Source organism: Triturus cristatus, chromosome 9 (genome assembly GCF_964204655.1).
Source record: "Triturus cristatus chromosome 9, aTriCri1.1, whole genome shotgun sequence".
NCBI lineage: Eukaryota > Metazoa > Chordata > Amphibia > Caudata > Salamandridae > Triturus > Triturus cristatus.
In genome coordinates this window covers 885,323,103-885,342,971 of record NC_140592.1, presented here as the reverse complement: position 1 = coordinate 885,342,971, position 19,869 = coordinate 885,323,103, and the positions used below count along the sequence as shown (strand labels likewise).

The following is a 19,869-nucleotide window of genomic DNA, read 5'->3' as shown; positions in this document are numbered from 1 at the left end:
GTCTACATGGCCCCCCTCGCACAAGTAGCCAGCCAGCACGACCTGAACATTATCTCCTATGCCGATGACACCCAGCTCATCCTCTCCCTCACCAAGGACCCGCACACCGCCAAGACCAACCTCCACGAGGGAATGAAGGCCGTCGACGAATGGATGAGGAGCAGCTGCCTGAAACTGAACTCTGACAAGATGGAGGTCCTCATCCTCTGTCCCACCCCCTCTGCATGGGACAACTACTGGTGGCCGACCACACTGGGAACAGCTCCGACACCCACGGACCATGCACGCAACCTAGGATTCATCCTTGACTCCTCCCTCTCCATGTTGAAGCAGGTCAATGCCGTCTCCTCCTCCTGCTACAACACCCTCCGCATGCTCCGCAGGATCTACAAGTGGATCCTGACCGAAACTAGAAGAACGGTGAAGCTGCCACTAATGATTGTACTCAATTTGCCAAGCATTATTGTCTCAAATTAAATCTGAGGTACAAGATACCGTTTGGTAGAGGAGTTCTCCAACAACGGTTGGATCAACACCTCTGATGAATTAAATAATCTATTCTTGAATAGATGCTGCTTTCTGAGTAGCTTTAAGATGAAACCACTGCAGAAAGCTGCATCCATTAGAAGGAAATGTTAGTTACCTTTTAGTAATCCTCTTTCTGATGGTTACTAAGTTACCTTCAGTAATGCTCTTTCTGATTACTTACTTAACTGCAGATTGCTTTTGCCCTCATATTCCCTTCTGAGGAGGTTCATATTGTTTTAGTATTTTTTGTCTTTGGATTCATTCTGGTTGTTTCTACTTGGCCTCTTGAAAGGGGCAAACATGAACAGAACTTACTTCACCAGTTTAATCGGCACATTTTTTGTTTTGCTAAGCAAGTCAAGTGCAAAGATTTTGGGCACTGGCTGGCAGCTGGTGGGAAAAAAAGTAATAATCTATATCTGTTATGATGCCTGAAGAGCTGGCTAAGTTTAGGGTTCTGCAGCAAGTGCAAGCATCCCTCAGAAAGGATGTCTCCAAAGGTAAATAACTTTTTCATTCACAAAAGGATTTAAAAATGGAATAGTAAAACATCTTTTGTAAGCATGGAATGCACTTCTGAAGTTCAGCCTTTGAACTGGGGATTTTTATTCTACGGCTGTGAATTACGGGAGAATACCGGTATTTAGAGACCATTCCCTGTGGAAAACTAGATTTGTGCATTTGCTAATATCTTCAGTGTAATTTCTCAAAACAGTTTTCTGAAGATCTTGAATTTTGTGGGACTTTGCCTTTTATTCTGAACAAGTTCTTCAGTTTTTATTGTTTTGCAATTTTTACAGCAGCAACTGCCTATCTTCTTTGCGAATGTGGTTGTGGCACTGTAAAGTGCTTGCGTCCCCATCTTCTGAAGGGGATCCATTGTAGGAGCTTTCAGAAACGTACACTGTATTCTTTTTTTTTTGCCATCGTAACAAGATTGCAATTCTATAATACTTTCTGTTTAATGGATGAGTGAGTACATGATATTTTTAAATAATTATGTTTCTTAAGACTCTGAAGTTGTTTTCTGTAAGTTTGCCTTTGAAAATAGACTAAGAGTTTGTCTAGGAAAAGTAAAACATTGTTTTCTTCTACGTAGGAAGAAGTTATGGTCCTGGAGAGAATATTATTACAGACAATAAAGTTTGATTTACAGGTTGAACATCCGTACCAGTTTTTGCTGAAATATGCAAAACAGCTTAAAGGTAAAGCTGATTTTCTAATATTGTTAATATGTGTTTAATTGAAAAGAAGGCTTGCTTTCTTCTTATCCTTACTACTGGCATGTTTGTACTGACTTAGCTACATTTGTGGGCCAAGTAAGAGATTCTGCTTTTACTGCAAAGGTAACGCAGCAAACCAGAGCTTGACTCGATATTCTTAAATTTGCTCTAGTAACGTATTACTTTTCAGTTCAATATGTGGCCTTCTTCATGCAGTGAATTGTAATAAAAACCTGTGTTTGAAGGGGGTTTCTTCTTTACACAGCTTTGTGTCCGGAAACTACAGTTTCAGAGTACAGTGGAATTCACATTTCAACATTTTTAATTTGTTTAATTCATTAACCACCATCAAAAATGGGGAGGTAATTCAGCATGGCCAAGGCAAGGCTCTTGGCTCTTTCCTCCATGAAGCTGATTTCTCTCCCATGGGATTGGATCGCCATTGATAGCCGTAGGCACTGACGTGTGTGTGTGTGTCTGTCTGTCTCCTGTTCTCTCTATCATAGTTTTGATTAAGATATTGCCCTAATCTTCTGTGTTTTTCTGAGAAGGAGCCGATAAAAATTACGACTTCAAAGATTTTTAGAGAGAGGAAAAAAGTGGAATGTGTTTAGGCCTGTATAGAGACTGAAAAAATGATACGTCTTAAACAAAGCACACGACCAGCATTAGCCGATCATGCCATATTACTTTCTTTTTTTTCATGTTACAGTGAACAGGATCTAGGAGCACTGAGCTTGTATTTTTTGTTATTGTGGTCTTCCGAAACCGGTAGTGGAACTCTTCCTCGCTCTTGCAAAATGTGATTTACACTACTACAGAGAAAAGATAGTCCACTTGCCCAAGGTTCTTTTTTCTTAGGTCTGACCCTCGGTTGATTCTGAAATTCTCTCTGCTACACAAGAGTTCAGCTTTGGCTAAATCTTCGACATTTCATCTGGACCAGGAGAGTAAGCGTCTCGACTTGATGATCACAAAGGTTGATGGCATATATTTCATTACTGTGAAAGCAGACGGTGCTACTGCTTTGTTTGGGAGGCATGACATATTTCAGCAGGACTCCTGCCACTGTTCTACTGAAGAGCTTCACTGAGAACATGGTTAAGATTTCTAGTGAATCTTATTGAAGGCATTATGTGCTTCAATCAGGCCCTTGGCCCACAGGGGCTCATCGCTACTATCACATCACCTGTCTTGGGTTAACCATGACGTGTAGTTATTTTGCTTTGCTTAATAGGCTTTAGCCTCAGGCTAAAAGATCCACAAAGGTTTCTTAATCTTACTATATCCTAGATCACACTTCTTGAAACAAAGAAATGGTAAGAGTGGATGAATTGTGAAATAGACTCTCAAAACAGTGATCTTATAAAAAAGCACTATTCAAGGTCTTATGTTCGTTGTTACAAAAGAGTGTCCTAAAATCCCAGAAGCTTCAACAGCAGTGAGATTCGCTGAGACCAGTATACCACTAACAACATCAGCCAACGTGAGGGGGAGACAGAGGGCAACCAACTAATTTGCTGCAGCAGGAAAACCTCTGGCAGGAGACCAGCAGTGGCTCCTTTTTTTTCCCTCCTTTGTCCACCACTCCGGTTGGTGGTAGCATCACTATACATCTAAAAGAGTGGCAAGCTGCCACAGCAAACATCAGGGGTCTGAATATTGTACAAAACAGCTGTTCTCTCAGGCTCAAGACTTCTCCACCTGTAATACCTTTTGGAAGCAAATCAGCGCTGCATCATCCGAACAGACTGCAGGTCAACATTTTTCTGAAGCAAGCTTTGGAAAGGGTCCCACCTTCCACAAAAAAGGAAAGGACATATATTGCTATTAAGGGTTGATGTGCAAGAAGGGACCCTTTTACTGACAGCAGCAGACCTGAATAAGGAAGGAAAAACCAAGGATACTGGCCTTCCAACAGAGCTGTCCTCCATTTAGGGGATTGGGTATGTGTGCCTTGGCTCTGGTTATTTTCGCATTTCGATTGCAGAGAAGCACCTAGAGTTCCTGAAATTTCTGGTGGGTTATAATACCAACATAAAGTTCTCCCCTTTTCATTATCCTGAAAAGCATTGCACTGTACGTGGTAGTTTAGTTTACCCGGTTCCCAAGTAATCAAGGAAGTTACCAGATGCATCTGCAATTTACTACTGTGGGTGGATACCTTTTTATAGTAGGTTTCATTTTTAACATTTTGTTTAGCTAAGACATTTTTAGGTTTCATTAAGTGGACACCCTTTTTAATCCGGGGGCATAGACTATTTTTAAGGGTGACATCTTTTTATTCCTCATCATTCTAAGGTACTACAGGTGGCCATATCCCTATAGGTGTTTCAAAGACAGTTGTCCCTCGGCACTCTAACAGTTAGTATATAGAAATTTCAGAAAGGAGATGAATAGGTATGACAAAATGGCCTGTTGGGATGATTCCGCGTTAATGATTTCCTTATTTTGTCTTATAAGCAAAAAAACATGGAAAGAATACACTTCATTTTAAAAGAAGAGAACATCAATTGAGAGTACTCTTTGAATGGGATTTAATATTATTTAGCCCAAATTTTTCTTTTTTTTGGAAACACTATGTGCCATACAAAATACAGTGCTGATAAGTTCCAACACAACAAAGCGTATTATGTGATTTCTTCAAAACACAACAAGGCACAATGTATGTGATTTCAAATGCAATACAAGGTTTCAATGTTGCATTAACAAATTCTTCACTGAGAGCACTATAAGAAATAGTATAAGCCAGGAAGGAGGTCCTAGTCCTAGAGCCTTCCAGATGTTGGCAGTTGAAAACAGTCTGAGACAGTCCAGTAGGGAAGTAGGCAAAGACAGCCAACACGTGTTTTGTTACTTTGCGTAACTCTATCAAGGCTTTTAATACATGTTGTTGGTCTGTCACAATGAAATAAAGGGGTTTAAGTTCAAGTTTCCCACGTGTTTTGTGAGGGTATTTTGATAGTCCTTGGTTTGTTTCAAGTGTAGGGTATTTCAATTGTTCGAAAAAGTAATTTCCAAAGCTTGATCAAGTGACAGGTTTCAAAATAGTATGGACTTCGCCCCTTCATAAAGTTCTAGGTCTATTCATGCAAAATTCAATTAGTCCGTATAGGAGTGGGTCATGGATGGACATGTATAAGGGATCTTGAGAACGAGTGGACTATACTGCAAAGGGCTTTGATATGTCCTTCTAATGAAGTGGCGTGGTCGGGAGATTCGGGGAGATTGCACGCACCTGACCGGACGACCCCGAATCTCTCGACCACGCCACTTCACTTGATCAAGCTCTGGAAATTACTTTTTCGAACAATTGAAATACAAATTGCAGAATTTGATGTGCGACTGTTGTAAACCATCACTACCTTTGCGTGATATTATATATCCCTGTAGGTACTGTTGTCCTTGTCTGTTGTGCTCTAATTGGAACTGCTGCGACGGATGCTCAGCTGCTTGGTGAGTGCTGGCATGCTCTCGTCGTTCCCACTCTCTGAGTTGCGAGCAGGAGTTTTATGGCACCGCACTGTACTCCCAGATCCCGCTCTGGCGGAAAGGGCATCCGTGGCTATTGCCTCACGCTGCCTCGCTGCTGGGCTCAGGTCTCTGTACATAAGCACTAGTTGCATTAAAATTACGCAAGTTCAATGCGCTGTCTTGAAGAGACGTGTAGTGTTTGTTTGGGCTTCAGCCCGCCCATAGGCTTTCCTTTTACTTGCTCCATCATTGCTGTCCAATCCATTGTCCCCATTTGTCCATGGCATGAACGTGAATGCCTCTCCTGTGTTTGACCCACTCCCCAGAGCAGGCACCAAGCACTTGTAAACATTCACTGATCCTATTTTTTAGGTCGAGCCCTGAGCCAGCGCGCAAGCGCTGCTCTGGGGTTGATCTGTGGTAGTTCACTACGTGAGGGAAGCATACCCCCCCCCCCCCCCCACCCACCCACCCACCCATCTTTTTCATTGGCTTGTCTTTGTCCTTTCTAAATGCTGCCTTCCGATTGGTTTATAGGCTTGTGTTAGTCCCTCCTTATAACGGCCATGGCACTCCCGTTGTTTGTGCCTCCTCGCCGCCCACCCGCCCGCACTCCCGTTTGCAATGTAATAGGTCTCACGTAAATGTGAGTCCTATTGCATTGCAAATGCTTGTTTTCCTGGTCTTGGAACACTCCATATAATGCTTGTGTTTTCAGTTCATTCGCTCTGTCCTCTTTGTGAGAAAGTGGCTCTGTATATACTGTTCCCAAATATGTACAGGGTGTACAGAGTCCACAGTCCCCAGAGGCTTCGCAGAGGCTAAAGTTAGATATAACCTTACTCTCTAAAGTGGTAGCTTGGTCGAGCAGTAAGGCAGTATGAGAGGACAGTGTAAAGCACTTGTTGTACACAGTCAGCAAATGGTCTCACACACTGAATAACTGAACTCTAGGCCAATAGTATATATAAAAAAAAAAATGCTTGTTTTATTTTAGAACCAACAATTTGATTTAAAGTATACTTTTTCAGAATGAGATGCTTTATATAAATACTTTTGCAATATGCGATTGACGTTTGTAAACAGTTACAAGTGGTTGCAATAGGCAACACTATTTTAAACACAATAATGCATTGAGTTCCATGGAAGTTTCATGTTATTTGCCACTAATTACTTTTAGGATTACTTTTGGAACTACAGGACTGGATCCTAGATTCAGTCCTGGGTCAGTACTTGGAATCAAGTGATAAAAGCCGACTTAATTACTGTGATGATTTTTAGACAATATTTTGCTATTTTAAAAGTTGACACTTTGAAAATATTTCATATAAAGCTGTCAATGATTCCCTATGGCAGAAAATTCAAGTTACAGCTATAGTATGTTTTCGTTAGTTTTGTAAGCCAGTACTGGGTGCCTAGACTCGTTACTGGGGCCTTTATCCAAAACAGGTAAGTAAATAAGTTTTCAGATATTATACGATTTTTAAAGAATATTTAAAGATTGCAGAAATTGACACTTGGAAGAAATTTCACAGAAAAACAGTCAATGGTTTCCTATGGAAGAAAATTGGGTTACTGGTAAGTACAGTTGTAAGTAGTTTTCAGAGTCAGTGCTGGGCACCAAGATCCAGCACTGGGAACTCACCTAAGAGCAGGTGAGTATTTTAGTTTTCGTTACTCGGCTGATTTTTGGTGAATATTTTTAGTTTTGAAAAGTCAGAAATTTCAGGAAAAAGCCAGTCAATGTTACCCTATGAAGAAAATTGAGTTATCGGTTTAAATGTAAGTACTTGACTGGCAGAGTTGAGGTTCTGGGCATAGACTCAGGGGTCCCCCAGGGTCAGATAGGTACAGTTGGTTCACTCCCAGCGGTACTGGGGCGGCCAGGTGCAGAGAGAGTTGGGCCCAGTGTTATCCTATGAGGGATGGGGGGGCCTTGGTTGGTGGCTGCTGACTAGCAGACCACGCGGCTGTGGGAGCTGGGCTCCTAGTCACTTACTCAGGGCAAGTGGGGAAGTAGATGGGTGTAGAGGTTGCACTGCCAGAGCCACTCGGACGGCTGGGTGCAGGGTGCTTTTGATCCTTCGGGCGCCGAAATGATTTCAATGAGTAATCTCCGGTTTGGAAAAAGACTGCAAGCTCTGGGACGAGGATTCTTCAGGTGCCACCACCACTTCGAGAGGTAAGTTGGGTAGTTGGAGGATAGGTAGGTACCCCGGGATTGGGCACAGGGGGCTGCGGGGCGCCGAGTGCAGGGGTGCCTTTTGGTGTCGGGAAATCTTACACTCTGTTGATTGCGGTTGGGGGGGGGGCACCTTGTTCTGAGGCTGCAGGCTTCTTCAGGAGTGTCGAGGGAGGTCCTTGGGTGCCGGACTCGGGATCACAGTCGCCGTGGGGTCGTCCTTGTGGTCTTTGTTCACTCCGGCACAGGTCAGGCTTGGCTGGTGCAGAGTGTGCTCGGTTCGCGGTTCCGGGCTGCTGCCAGGGATTGGAAGTAGATTTTGAGTAGAGCCTCTACTCATGGGAGTCCCAGGGACTTGGAGTCAAAAGGTAGCCAGGTCCTCCGGGGTTTGTGAGGATGCTGGCCACAAGGGGATGTGCCAGCCTGCCAACCCCACCTGAGGGGTGGGTTTAGCAGGCTGGCACATCCCCTGTCCTTATTTGGGGTTTCCGGCCAAGCTTCCCACCAGTATGGGGGGTTGCAGTGGCCTGGGGAAGCTCACAGAGGCGGCATGCCTTTGAAGCTTCCCCCTGCCCATCCTGGGGGACGAGATTTAGTACCTCGCCCAGGATGTGCATTGTTGCAGGCCCAGGAGCGCAGGGGCTCTCCTACCCCGGGGTCCAGCAACATGTCTGCTGTGTGGCAGCCTCAGAACAGACGTGGATTGTAGGTTAGGTTTTAGGGGGCATCTCTAAGATGCCCTCTGGGGTGCTTGGTGCATTAAATCTCACACTGGCATCAGTGTGGGTTTAATGTGCTGAGAATTTTGATACCAAACTTCAGTATTCAGCGTTGCCATTATGGTGCTGTGGAGTTCGTGTTAGACGAGCTCTCAGCACCATGTACTCTTAAATGGCAGCACTGCACTTACAGTGCCCAGGAATGGATCTGGGTACTGTAGGGGCACAGGGCTCCTGCTCCTGTGCCCACACCATTGGCATAGGGCACCCAGCTAGAGGGGTGGCTGATGTATGCCATGGCAGTGTAGGTAATGGGCATGGCACACAGGGATGTGTGCCATGTCGACTCTTTGTTTTGTCTTGCACCCAGACAGCCATCCTGCAAGGGCAGTGTGTGTGTGTGTGTGTGTGTGTGTAAGGGTACAGGGCCTCTAAGGGTGGCACAATGAGTGCTGCAGCCCTTAGAGGCCTTCCCTTGTCACAAGGCCCTGGGTACCTAGGGTACCATTTACCAGGGGCTGACATGTGGCCAGGGTTTGCCAATTTGGGTTTTGTGTGTTTAGGGAAAGAACATAGGCCCTGGGCACCTGATTGGCAGGAGTCCAGGGCACACTCATTCAAAGTACATTCAGCAATTCAGCAAAAAGTGGGGGCATACCATGCAAGAAAGATGGCACTTTCTCACACACCCCCCCCCCCCCACCCACCCACCCAAACAAAAGGTGATGAGACTAACCTTGCCCTATGGAGTCTTCATTGTCTAAGTGGAAGAACCTGGAAAGTCCATCTGCATTGGCATGGGCAGTCCCTGGTCTGTGTTCCACTTCAAAGTCCATTCCCTGTAGGGAGATGGACCACCTTAGTAGTTTTGGATTTTCCACCTTTCATCTGCATTAGCCATCTGAGAGGTCTGTGGTCAGTTTGAACCAGGAAGTGAGTACCAAACAGGTATGGCCTCAACTTCTTCAGGGACCAAACCACAGCAAAGGCCTCCCTCTCAATGGCACTCCAACGCTGCTCTCTGGGGAGAAGCCTCCTGCTTATAAAAGCAACAGGTTGGTCTTGGCCTTCATCGTTGGTCTGGGATAGGACCGCTCCTATCCCTAGCTCAGAGGCATCAGTCTGCACTATGAACTGATTGGCATAATCTGGAGGTTTTAGAATTGGTGCTGAGCACATTGCTTCTTTTAGGGTGTCAAAAGCCTTTTGGCAACTAACTGTCCAGTTCACCTTCTTGGGCATCTTCTTGGAGGTGAGTTCTGTGAGGGGGGTCACAATGGACCCATACCCCTTCACACACCTCCTGTAGTATCCAATCGAGCCAAGGAATGCCCTGACTTGGGTCTGGGTTGTTGGAGCTATCCAGTCCATGATCGCCTGGATCTTGGGTTGTAAGGGCTGTACCTGGCCTCCACTTACAAGGTGGCCCAAGTACACCACAGTGCCCTGCCCTATCTGGCATTTGGATGCCTTGATAGTGAGACCTGCATTGTGCAGAGCCTCTAAAACTTTTCCAAGGTGGATCAGGTGATCCTGCCAGGTGGAGCTAAAGACAGCAATATCATCAAGATAAGCTGCACTAAAGGACTCCAGCCCAGCCAGGACATGGTTCACCAGCCTCTGGAAAGTGGCAGGGGCATTCTTTAACCCAAAGGGCATCACAGTAAACTGGTAATGCCCTTCAGGGATGGAGAATGCTGTCTTTTCTTTTGCTCCTGGGGCCATGCCAATCTGCCAGTACCCTGCAGTTAAGTCAAAGGTACTGAGGAATTGGGCAGCCCCTAATTTATCTATCAGCTCATCTGTGTGGGAAAGTGCCATCTTTCTTGCATGGTATGCCCCCACTTTTTGCTAAATTGCTGAATGTACTTTGACTGAGTGTGTACCCTGGACTCCTGCCAATCAGGTGCCCAGGGCCTATGTTCCTTCCTTAAAACACACAAACTCCAAATTGGCAAACCCTGGCCACATGTCAGCCCCTAGTAAATGGTACCCTAGGTACCCAGGGCCTTGTGACCACGGAAGGCCCCTAAGGGCTGCAGCACTCATTGTGCCACCCTTAGGGGCCCTGTACCCTTACACACACACACACACTTCCTTTGCAGGCTGAGTGTCTGGGTGCAGGACAAAACAAAGAGTCGACATGGCACACATCACTGTGTTCCATGCCCATCACCTACACTTCCAAGGCATATGTCAGCCACCCCTCTAGCTGGGTGCATTACGCCTATGGTGTGGGCACAGGAGCAGGAGCCCTGTGCCCCTACAGTACCCAGGTCCATTCCTGAGCACTGCAAGTGCAGTGCTGCCATTTAAGAGTACATGGTGCTGAGAGCTCGTCAAACACGACCTCCACAGCACCATAATGGCAACACTAAAGACTGTGAAGTTTGGTATCAAACTTCTCAGCACATTAAACCCACACTGATGCCAGTGTGAGATTTAATGTACCAAGCACCCCAGAGGGCATCTTAGAGATGCCCCCTTACAACTAACCTACAATCCACGTCTGCTCTGAGGCTGCCCAGGCTGCCACACAGCAGACACGTTGCTGCACCCCTGGGTGGGAGAGCCCCTGCTCTCCCGGGCCTGCAACAATGCACATCCTGGGTGAGGTGAGAAATCTCCTCCCCCAGGATGAGCAAAGGGAAGCTTCAAAGGCCTGCCGCCTCTAGGAGTTTCCCCAGGCCACTGCAACCCCCCACTCTGGCGGGAAGCTTGGCCGGAAACCCCATACAAGGACAGGGGATGTGCCAGCCTGCCCACCCCACCCCTCAGGTGGGGGAGGCGTGGTGAAGCACATCTCCGGGCTCTCGCCATCTTGAAGATGGGAGGCCCTACCCTATCAGGATTAGGCTACTGCCCCCCTCCCACAGGAGAGGGGCAGGATAGGGGGTGTACCCACCCCAGGACAAGGACCCATTGGTCCCTGACCTTCACCTACCTGTAACGCCCCTAAATCTAGTATTTAGGGGCACCCTGAACCTTCCTTCCCCAGATTCGAAACTACAAGAAGAGCAAGAAGAACAAAGACCTGCCCTGCAGCTGCTAAAAAGAGGAAGACACCAACTGCTTTGGCCCCAGCCCTACCAGCCTGTCGACCCTCGAACCTGCTCCTGCTCCAGCGCGGCATCTCTTGTGGCCAGCAACCTCAGACACCCTGGAGGACCTGGCTACCTTTGAACTCTGATTCCCTGGGACTCCCATGAGTAGAGGCTCTACTCAGAACCTACCTTTCACCCCTGGCAGCAGCCCGGAACCGCGATCCCAGCCCACTCTGCACCCGCCAAGCCTGGCCGGTGCCGGAGTGAACTAAACCCATGAGGACGACCCCACGGCGACTGACCCAGAGTCCGGCACCCAAGGACCCCCCTCGACTATCCTGAAGAAGCTTGCAGCCTCAAAACAGAGTGCCACCCCAACCGCGATCAACAAGAGGGTAAGATTTCCGACATCAAAAGGCACCCCTGCGCCCCACGGCCCTCTGTGCCCAATCCCGGGGTACCTACCTATCCTTCAACTACCCAACTTACCTCTCGAAGTGGTGGTGGCACCTGAAGAGTCCTCGTCCCCGAGCCTGCAGTGTTTTTCCAAACCGGAGATTTCCCATAGAAATCAATTGAGCGCCCGACGGCTCTCAAGCACCCTGCAGCCAGCCGCCCGAGTGGCCCTGGCAGAGAAAACTCTACTCTAACCTACTTCCCCCACTTGCCCTGAGTAAGTGACCAGGAGCCCAGCTCCCACAGCCACGTGGCTTGCCAGACAGCAGCCACCAACCAAGGCCCCCCTATCCCTCATAGGATAACATTGGGCCTAACTCTCTCTGCACCCGGCCGTCCTGAAACCGCTGAGGGTGAACTAACTGTACCTACCTGACACTGGGGGACCCCTGAGTCTATGCCCAGAACTTCAACTCTGCCAGTCGAGTACTTACCCTTAAACCGCTAACTTCATTTTCCTCATAGGGTAACATTGACTGGCTTTTGCTTGAAAATTCTTATAAGTGTGGACTTTTCAAATCTTCAAATAATCACCAAAAATCAGCCGAGTGACAAAAACGAATTTACTCACCTGCTCTTAGGTGAGCTCTGTGAGAAAGTGGCTCTGTATATACTGTTCCCTAATAGGTACAGGGTGTACAGAGTCCACAGTCCCCCAGAGGCTGATAGAGGTCAAAGTTAGGTATGACCTTACTCTCAAAAGTGGTAGCTTGGTCGAGCAGTAAGGCAGTACCAGAGGACAGTGTAAAGCATTTATTGTACACACTCAGTCAGCAAAATGGTTTCACACACTCAATAAGTGAACTCTAGGCCAATGGTATATATATATATATATAATATATGCTTGTTTTATTTTTAGAACCACAAAGGTGATAAAAATATACTTTCTCAGAATGAGAGGTTGAATATAAATACTTTTGTCTTAGGCAATAAATTTGTGTAAACAGTCACAGTTGGTTGCAATAAACAATCCTATTTCCTAAACTGTGAGAAGGTGCCATCTTTCTTGCATGGTATGCCCCCACTTTTTGCTAAATTGCTGAATGTACTTCGATTGAGTGTACCCTGGGTTCCTGCCAATCAGGTGCCCAGGGCCTATGTTCCTTCCTTAAACCACACAAACTCCAAATTGGCAAACCCTAGCCACATGTCAGCCCCTAGTAAATGGTACCCTAGGTACCCAGGGCCTTGTGACCAGGGAAGGCCTCTAAGGGCTGCAGCACTCATTGTGCCACCCTCAGAGGCCCTGTACCCTTACACACACACTGCCCTGAGCTCAATGGTAAATTCAGGTTATTTGTAATAAATTGCATTTCAGATTACTCTTGGAATTCCAGGTCTGGCTCCTAGATCCAGCCCTGGTTCAGTATTCAGAATCAAGTGATGAAAGTCGACTTAATAACTGTAATGATTTTTCAATAATATTTAGCTATTTCGAAAGTTAGCACTTAGAAAATATTTCAAGGAAAACATTCAATGGATCTCTATGGCAAGAAATTCAAATTGCAGGTAGAGTACTTTATCGTTACTTTAGTAATCCAGGACTGGGTACCTAGACCCAGGACTGGGGTCCTTATCAAAAACAGGTAAGTAATTTCGTTTGCAGAAATGGTACGATTTTAAAAGAATATTTCAAATTTGCAAAAATAGACACTTAGAAGAAATTTCACAGAAAAGCAGACAATGGTTTCCTATGGGAGAAAAATGAGTTAGAGGTAAGTATAGTTGTGAACACTTTTCAGAGTCAGGGCTGGGCACCAAGATCCAGCACTGGGAGCTCACCTAGGAGCAGGTGAGTAAATTCGTTTTTGTCACTTGGCTGATTTTTGGTGAATTTTTGCAGTTTTGAAAAGTTCACACTTAGAAGATTTTTGAAGAAAAAGCCAGTCAATGTTACCCTATGAGGAAAATGAAGTTAGCGGTTTAAGGGTAAGTACTCGACTGGCAGAGTTGAAATTCCGGACATGGACTCAGGGGTCCCCCAGTGTCAGGTAGGTACAGTTGGTTCACCCTCAGCGGTTTCAGGACGGCCGGGTGCAGAGAGAGTTAGGCCCAATGTTATCCTATGAGGGATAGGGGGGCCTTGGTTGGTGGCTGCTGTCTGGCAAGCCACGCGGCTGTGGGAGCTGGGCTCCTGGTCACTTACTCAGGGCAAGTGGGGAAGTAGGTTAGTGTAGAGAGGGCACTGCCAGGGCCACTCGGGCGGCTGGGTGCAGGGTGCTTTTGAGCCTTCGGGCGCTCAATGGAAATCAATGGGAATGTTCCGGTTTGGAAAAAGGCTGCAGGCTCGGGGACGAGGATGTTTCAGGTGCCACCACCACTTCGAGAGGTAAGTTGGGTAGGTGTAGGTTAGGTGGGTACCCCGGGATTGGGCACAGGGGGCCGCAGGGCGCCGGGTGCAGGGGTGCTTTTTGACGTCGGGAATCTTACCCTCGGGTTGATCGCGGTTGGGGTGGCACTTGGTTCTGAGGCTGCAGGCTTCTTCCGGGATGTCGAGGGGGGTCCTTGGGTGCCGGACTCGGGGTCACAGTCGCCGTGGGGTCGTCCTCAGGGTCTTTGTCCACTCCGGCACTGGCCAGGCTTGGCTGGTGCAGAGTGTGTTGGGTCCGCGGTTCCGGGCTGCTGCCAGGGGTTAAAAATAGGTTTCTTGAGTAGAGCCTCTACTCAAGGGAGTCCCAGGGGCTTAGAGCCAAAAGGTAGCCAGGTCCTCCGGGGTTGGTGAGATTGCTGGCCACGAGAGATGCCGCGCTGGTGCAGGTTCGAGAGTCGACAGGCCGGTAGGGCTGGGGCCTAAGCAGTTGGTGTCTTCCTCTTTTTAGCAGCTGCAGGGCAGGTCTTTGTTCTTCTTGCTCTTCTTGTAATTTTCTATCTGGAATCTAAGGAAGGAAGGTTCAGGGTGCCCCTAAATACTAGATTTAGGGGCGTTACAGGTAGGTGAAGGCCAGGGACCAATGGGTCCTTGTCCTGGGGTGGGTACACCCCCTATCCTGCCTCTCTCCTATGGGAGGGGGGCAGTAGCCTAATCCTGATAGGGTAGGGCCTCCCATCTTCAAGATGGCGAGAGCCCGGAGATGTGCTTCACCTCACCTCCCCCACCTGAGGGGTGGGATGGGCAGGCTGGCACATCCCCTGTCCTTGTATGGGGTTTCCGGCCAAGCTTCCCGCCAGAGTGGGGGGTTGCAGTGGCCTGGGGAAACTCCAAATGGCGGCCTGCCTTTGAAGCTTCCCTTTGCTCATCCTGGGGGTGGAGATTTCTCACCTCACCCAGGATGTGCATTGTTGCAGGCCCGGGAGAGCAGGGGCTCTCCCACCCAGGGGTCCAGCAACGTGTCTGCTGTGTGGCAGCCTGGGCAGCCTCAGAGCAGACGTGGATTGTAAGTTAGCTGTAAGGGGGCATCTCTAAGATGCCCTCTGGGGTGCTTAGTACATTAAATCCTACACTGGCATCAGTGTGGGTTCAATGTGCTGAGAAGTTTGATACCAAACTTCCCAGGCTTCAGTGTTGCCAATATGGTGCTGTGGAGCTCGTGTTTGACAAGCTCTCAGCACCATGTACTCTTAAATGACAGCACTGCACTTACAGTGCCCAGGAATGGACCCGGGTACTGTAGGGGCACAGGGCTCCTGCTCCTGTGCCCACACCATAGGCGTAATGCACCCAGCTAGAGGGGTGGCTGACATATGCCTTGGCAGTGTAGGTGATGGGCATGGTACACAGTGATGTGTGCCATGTCGACTTTGTTTTGTCCTGCACCCAGACACTCAGCCTGCAAGGGCAGTGTGTGTGTAAGGGTACAGGGCCTCTGAGGGTGGCACAATGAGTGCTGCAGCCCTTAGAGGCCTTCCCTGGCCACAAGGCCCTGGGTACCTAGGGTACCATTTACTAGGGGCTGACATGTGGCTAGGGTTTGCCAATTTGGAGTTTGTGTGGTTTAAGGAAGGAACATAGGCCCTGGGCACCTGATTGGCAGGAACCCAGGGTACACTCAATCGAAGTACATTCAGCAATTTAGCAAAAAGTGGGGGCATACCATGCAAGAAAGATGGCACTTTCTCACAAGCTCCCAGTGCTGGATCTTGGTGCCCAGCACTGACTTTGAAAAGTACCCACAACTATACTTACCTTTAACTCATTTTTCTTCCATAGGAAACCATTGACTGCTTTTCCGTGAAATTTCTTCTAAGTGTTGATTTCTGCAATTTCTAAATATTCCTCAAAAATCGTATAACATCTGAAAACGTAATTACTTACCTGTTTTGGATAAATGTCCCAGTACTGAGTCTAGACACCCAGTACTGGATTACAAAAGTAACGATAACCTACTGTACCTGTAACCTACATTTCCTTCCATAGGGAATCATTGATTGTTTGCTCTGAAATATTTTCTAAGTGCTCACTTTTGAAATAGCTAAATATTAGTTAAAAATCATTACAGTACCAAAGTCGACTTTTAACAGCGGATTCTGAGAACTGACCCAGGACTGGATCTAGGATCCAAGCCTGGAATTACAAAAGTAATCTACAAAGTAATCTGTTGCATATAATCTGAATTTATCATTGAACTCAATGTATTGTGTGTAGAAATAGAGTTGCCTACTGCAACTAATTGTAACTGTTTACTAAAAAGTCAATTGCATATTCAAAAGTATTTTTATGAAACCTCTCCTGTAGAGAAAGTATATTTTAATTCCAAGTGTTGGTTCTAAAATAAAACAAGCATATATTTTTTTATATACAAACCATTGGCCTAGAGTTCAGTTATGGAGTGTGTGGAACTATTTGCTGACTGAGTGTGTACAACAAATGCTTTACACGTCCTCTGATACTGCCTTACTGCTCGACCAGGCTACCACTTTGGAGAGTAAGGTTATATCTAACTTTAACCTCTGTTAAACCCTTGGGGTCTGTGGACTCTGTACACCCTGTACCTATTAAGGAACAGTATATACAGAGCCACTTTCTCCCAATCTGCTCTTGGGATAGAGTGAGCATCTGTCTTAGTGACAGAGTTGAGCTCGCTATAGTCCACACAGAACCTCATCTCTCTCGTTTCACCTTGTTGATGAGGTGTGGGGACTAGAACCACTGGGCTGGCCCAGGGGCTCTCAGAGGGTTCAATGACCCCTAACTCCAGCATCTTGCTGACCTCAGCTTTGATGCTCTCCTTGACTTGGTCTGACTGTCGATAGATTTTGTTTTTGACAGGTGCACTGTCACCAGTGTCCACATCATGGGTACACCAGTTTGTCAGACCAGGGGTCAGGGAAAAGAGGCTAGCATACTGCTGCAAGACCTGCTTGCAGCCAGTCTGCTGTTGGGCAGAGAGGGTGTCTGAGAAGATCACACCATCTACTGATCCATCTTTTGGGCTGTAGGAGAGTAGGTCAGGGAGAGGTTCACTTTCTGCCTCCTGCTCCTCATCAGTCAATCAGCATGGTGATGTCAGCCCTGTCATTGTAGAGCTTGAGGCGGTTCACATGGATGACCCTCTTGGGTGTCCTGCTAGTGCCCAGGTCAACTAGATAGGTGTCCTCACTCTTTCTTTCTAGGATAGAGTAAGGGCCACTCCATTTATCTTGGAGAGCTCTTGGTGCCAGTGGCTCCAAAACCCACGCCTGTTGCCCAGGTTGAAATTCAACCAGTGCAGCTTTTTGGTCATACCAGTGCTTCTGGAGCTCCTGGCTGGCATCAAGGTTCTTGGAAGCTTTTTCCATGTACTCAGCCATTCTGGACCTTAGGCCAAGCACATAGTCCACTATGTCTTGTTTGGGCTCTTGAAGAGGCCTCTCCCAGCCCTCTTTTACAAGACCAAGTGGTCCCCTTACAGGATGACCAAACAGAAGTTCAAAGGGTTAGAAACCTACTCCCTTCTGTGGTACTTCCCTGTAAGCGAAAAGCAGGCATGGTAACAGGACATCCCATCTCCTTTTGAGTTTTTTCAGGGAGCCCCATGATCATACCTTTCAATGTCTTGTTGAATCTCTCAAGAAGGCCATTGGTTTGTGGGTGGTAGGGGGTAGTAAACTTATACTGAACCCCACACTCCTTCCACATGTGTGTTAGGTAAGCCAACATGAAGTTGGAACCTCTGTCTGAAACCACTTCCTTAGGAAACCCCACTCTGGTAAAGACACCCAGGAGGGCCTTGGCTACTGTAGGAGCTGTAGTAGTCCTAAGTGGAATTGCTTCAGGGTACCTAGTGGCATGATCCACTACCACTAGAATACATTTGTTCCCTGAGGCTGTGGGAGGTTCAAGTGGACCCACAATGTCCACGCCTACCCTTTCAAAGGGGACCCCCACCACTGGTAGTGGGATGAGGGGGGCCTTTGGGTGGCCACCTGTCTTGCCACTGGCTTGACAGGTGACACAGGAGCTGACAAACTCCTTCACCTTTTGGTGCATCTGGGGCCAGTAAAAGTGACTCGCTAGCCTTTCCCAAGTTTTGGATTGCCCCAGATGTCCAGCTAGGGGGATGTCATGAGCCAAAGTTAGGATGAACTCCCTGTACTTCTGTGGCACTACCACCCTCCTGGTGGCTCCAGGAGTGGGGTTTCTTGCCTCAGCAAACAGTAATCCCTCTTCCCAATAAGCTCTGTGAGTACCACTGACATCTTCCCTTGCTTCTGAAACAGCTTGCTGCCTCAGGCTTTCAAGAGTGGGACAGTCTCGCTGACCCTGGCACAGCTCTTCCCTAGAGGGTCCCCCTGGGCCCAAGAGTTCAACCTGGTAAGGGTCAAGCTCCATGGACTCAGTTCCCTCGGGGGTATCCAAATCCTCCCCCTGGGGAGAGGGGCCCTGAATGTTTTGCTGTGTAGAAGCTGGTTCCCCAGTCTTCTTTCCTTTTCTCTTGGTTGGCTGGGCCATTATTTCAGGCTCCAGACCTACTTTTTCACCCTTCCTCTTGCCTCTGTGCTCTGGTTTGCACACACACCAATTCAGGGATGCCCAGCATGGCTGCATGGGCCTTTAGCTCAACCTCCTCCCAGGCTGAGGTTTCCAGATCATTTCCAAGCAGACAGGCAGCTGGCAACTTTGGAGATACCACTACCTGTTTCAGGCCAGTAACCCCCGCCCCCCCCCCCCTCTCCAGCCTAATGTTGCCATGGTATGACTAGTGGTGACACTGTCAGCGTTGGTGACTGGGTAAGACTTCCCAATCCCAATCAAGTATTGCTCAGGGGAAACCAGTGTGTCTTTCACCATAGTGACACTGGCACCTGTATCTCTCAGAGCTTCTACCCTAGTTCCATTCACCCAGGGGTACTGTAAGTATTAAGTTGGGGGGCCACACAGCTACAGTGGCAAACTCCACTTCTCCCAAGGAGACTACACTTGCTTCAGTGTGTTCCCAGATTTGCTCAGGGTACACCTCTGATCCCATTTGTATGCTTGCTGCCCCAGGAGTAGCTGTACTGGGTGCCTTAGGGGCTTTGTTTTGGGGGCAAGCTACAGTTAGGTGTCCTGACTTCTTACAGTTATTACACCAGGCCTTTAAGGGATCAAAGTTGTTCCCCCTATATGGTTGGGGCACATAGGGAGTAGTTTGGGTCCAAACCACCTGAACAGGTTTTTTGGGCCCTTTGGAAGACTCAGACTTTTTATCTTGGGGATTCTCACCACCTTTCCCCTGGGGAGGTTTTGGGACCACTTTCTTTTGGTCACCCCCAGTGGCTGTCCTGGTCACCCTAGTCTTGACCCAGTGGTCTGCCTTCTTTCCCAATTCTTGGGGAGAAATTAGACCTAGGTCTACCAAATGCTGATGCAACTTTTCATTTGTGCAGTTACTCAATATATGTTCCTTCATGTATAAATTATACAATCCAGTAAAATCCTGCACACCATGTCCAACTAACCAAACATCCAGTGTCTTCACTGAGAAGTCTACAAAATCAATCCAGGACTGGGTCTGGGTTTTGTGAGCCCCCCTGAATCCAATTCTATACTCCTCAGTGGTGAATCCAAATCCCTCAATCCGAGCTTTCTTCATGAGGTCATAGGATCCTGCTTCTGGCCCAGAAAGGGTCAGAAGCCTGTCTCTGCAGTTACCAGAGAACAGTTCCCACAGGAGTGCCCCCCCAGAGAGGTTTCCTTACTTTTCTGATATCACAAGCCCCCTCAAAGGCTGTGAACCATTTGGTGATATCATCACCTTCCTCAAATTTAGGGACAATCCCTTTGGGGATTTTAAGGTCAGAAGTTTCCTCCCTATCCTTATTTTTATTATTGCTGCCACCATTGA

At 47.6% G+C, this 19,869-nt stretch overlaps 1 protein-coding gene across 6 annotated transcripts in view; it reads left to right on the top strand.

Annotated features, from left to right (window-relative positions):
- CCNK (cyclin K) overlaps nucleotides 1-19,869 on the top strand; it is a 426,168-nt gene that overhangs the window by 83,459 nt on the left and 322,840 nt on the right. For all 6 annotated transcript variants that reach the window (XM_085626423.1, XM_085626425.1, XM_085626421.1 and 3 more), the window contains one exon: nucleotides 1,628-1,733. In XM_085626423.1, the coding sequence (XP_085482549.1) occupies nucleotides 1,628-1,733 (106 nt within the window). The remainder of the gene's footprint in view (nucleotides 1-1,627; nucleotides 1,734-19,869) is intronic.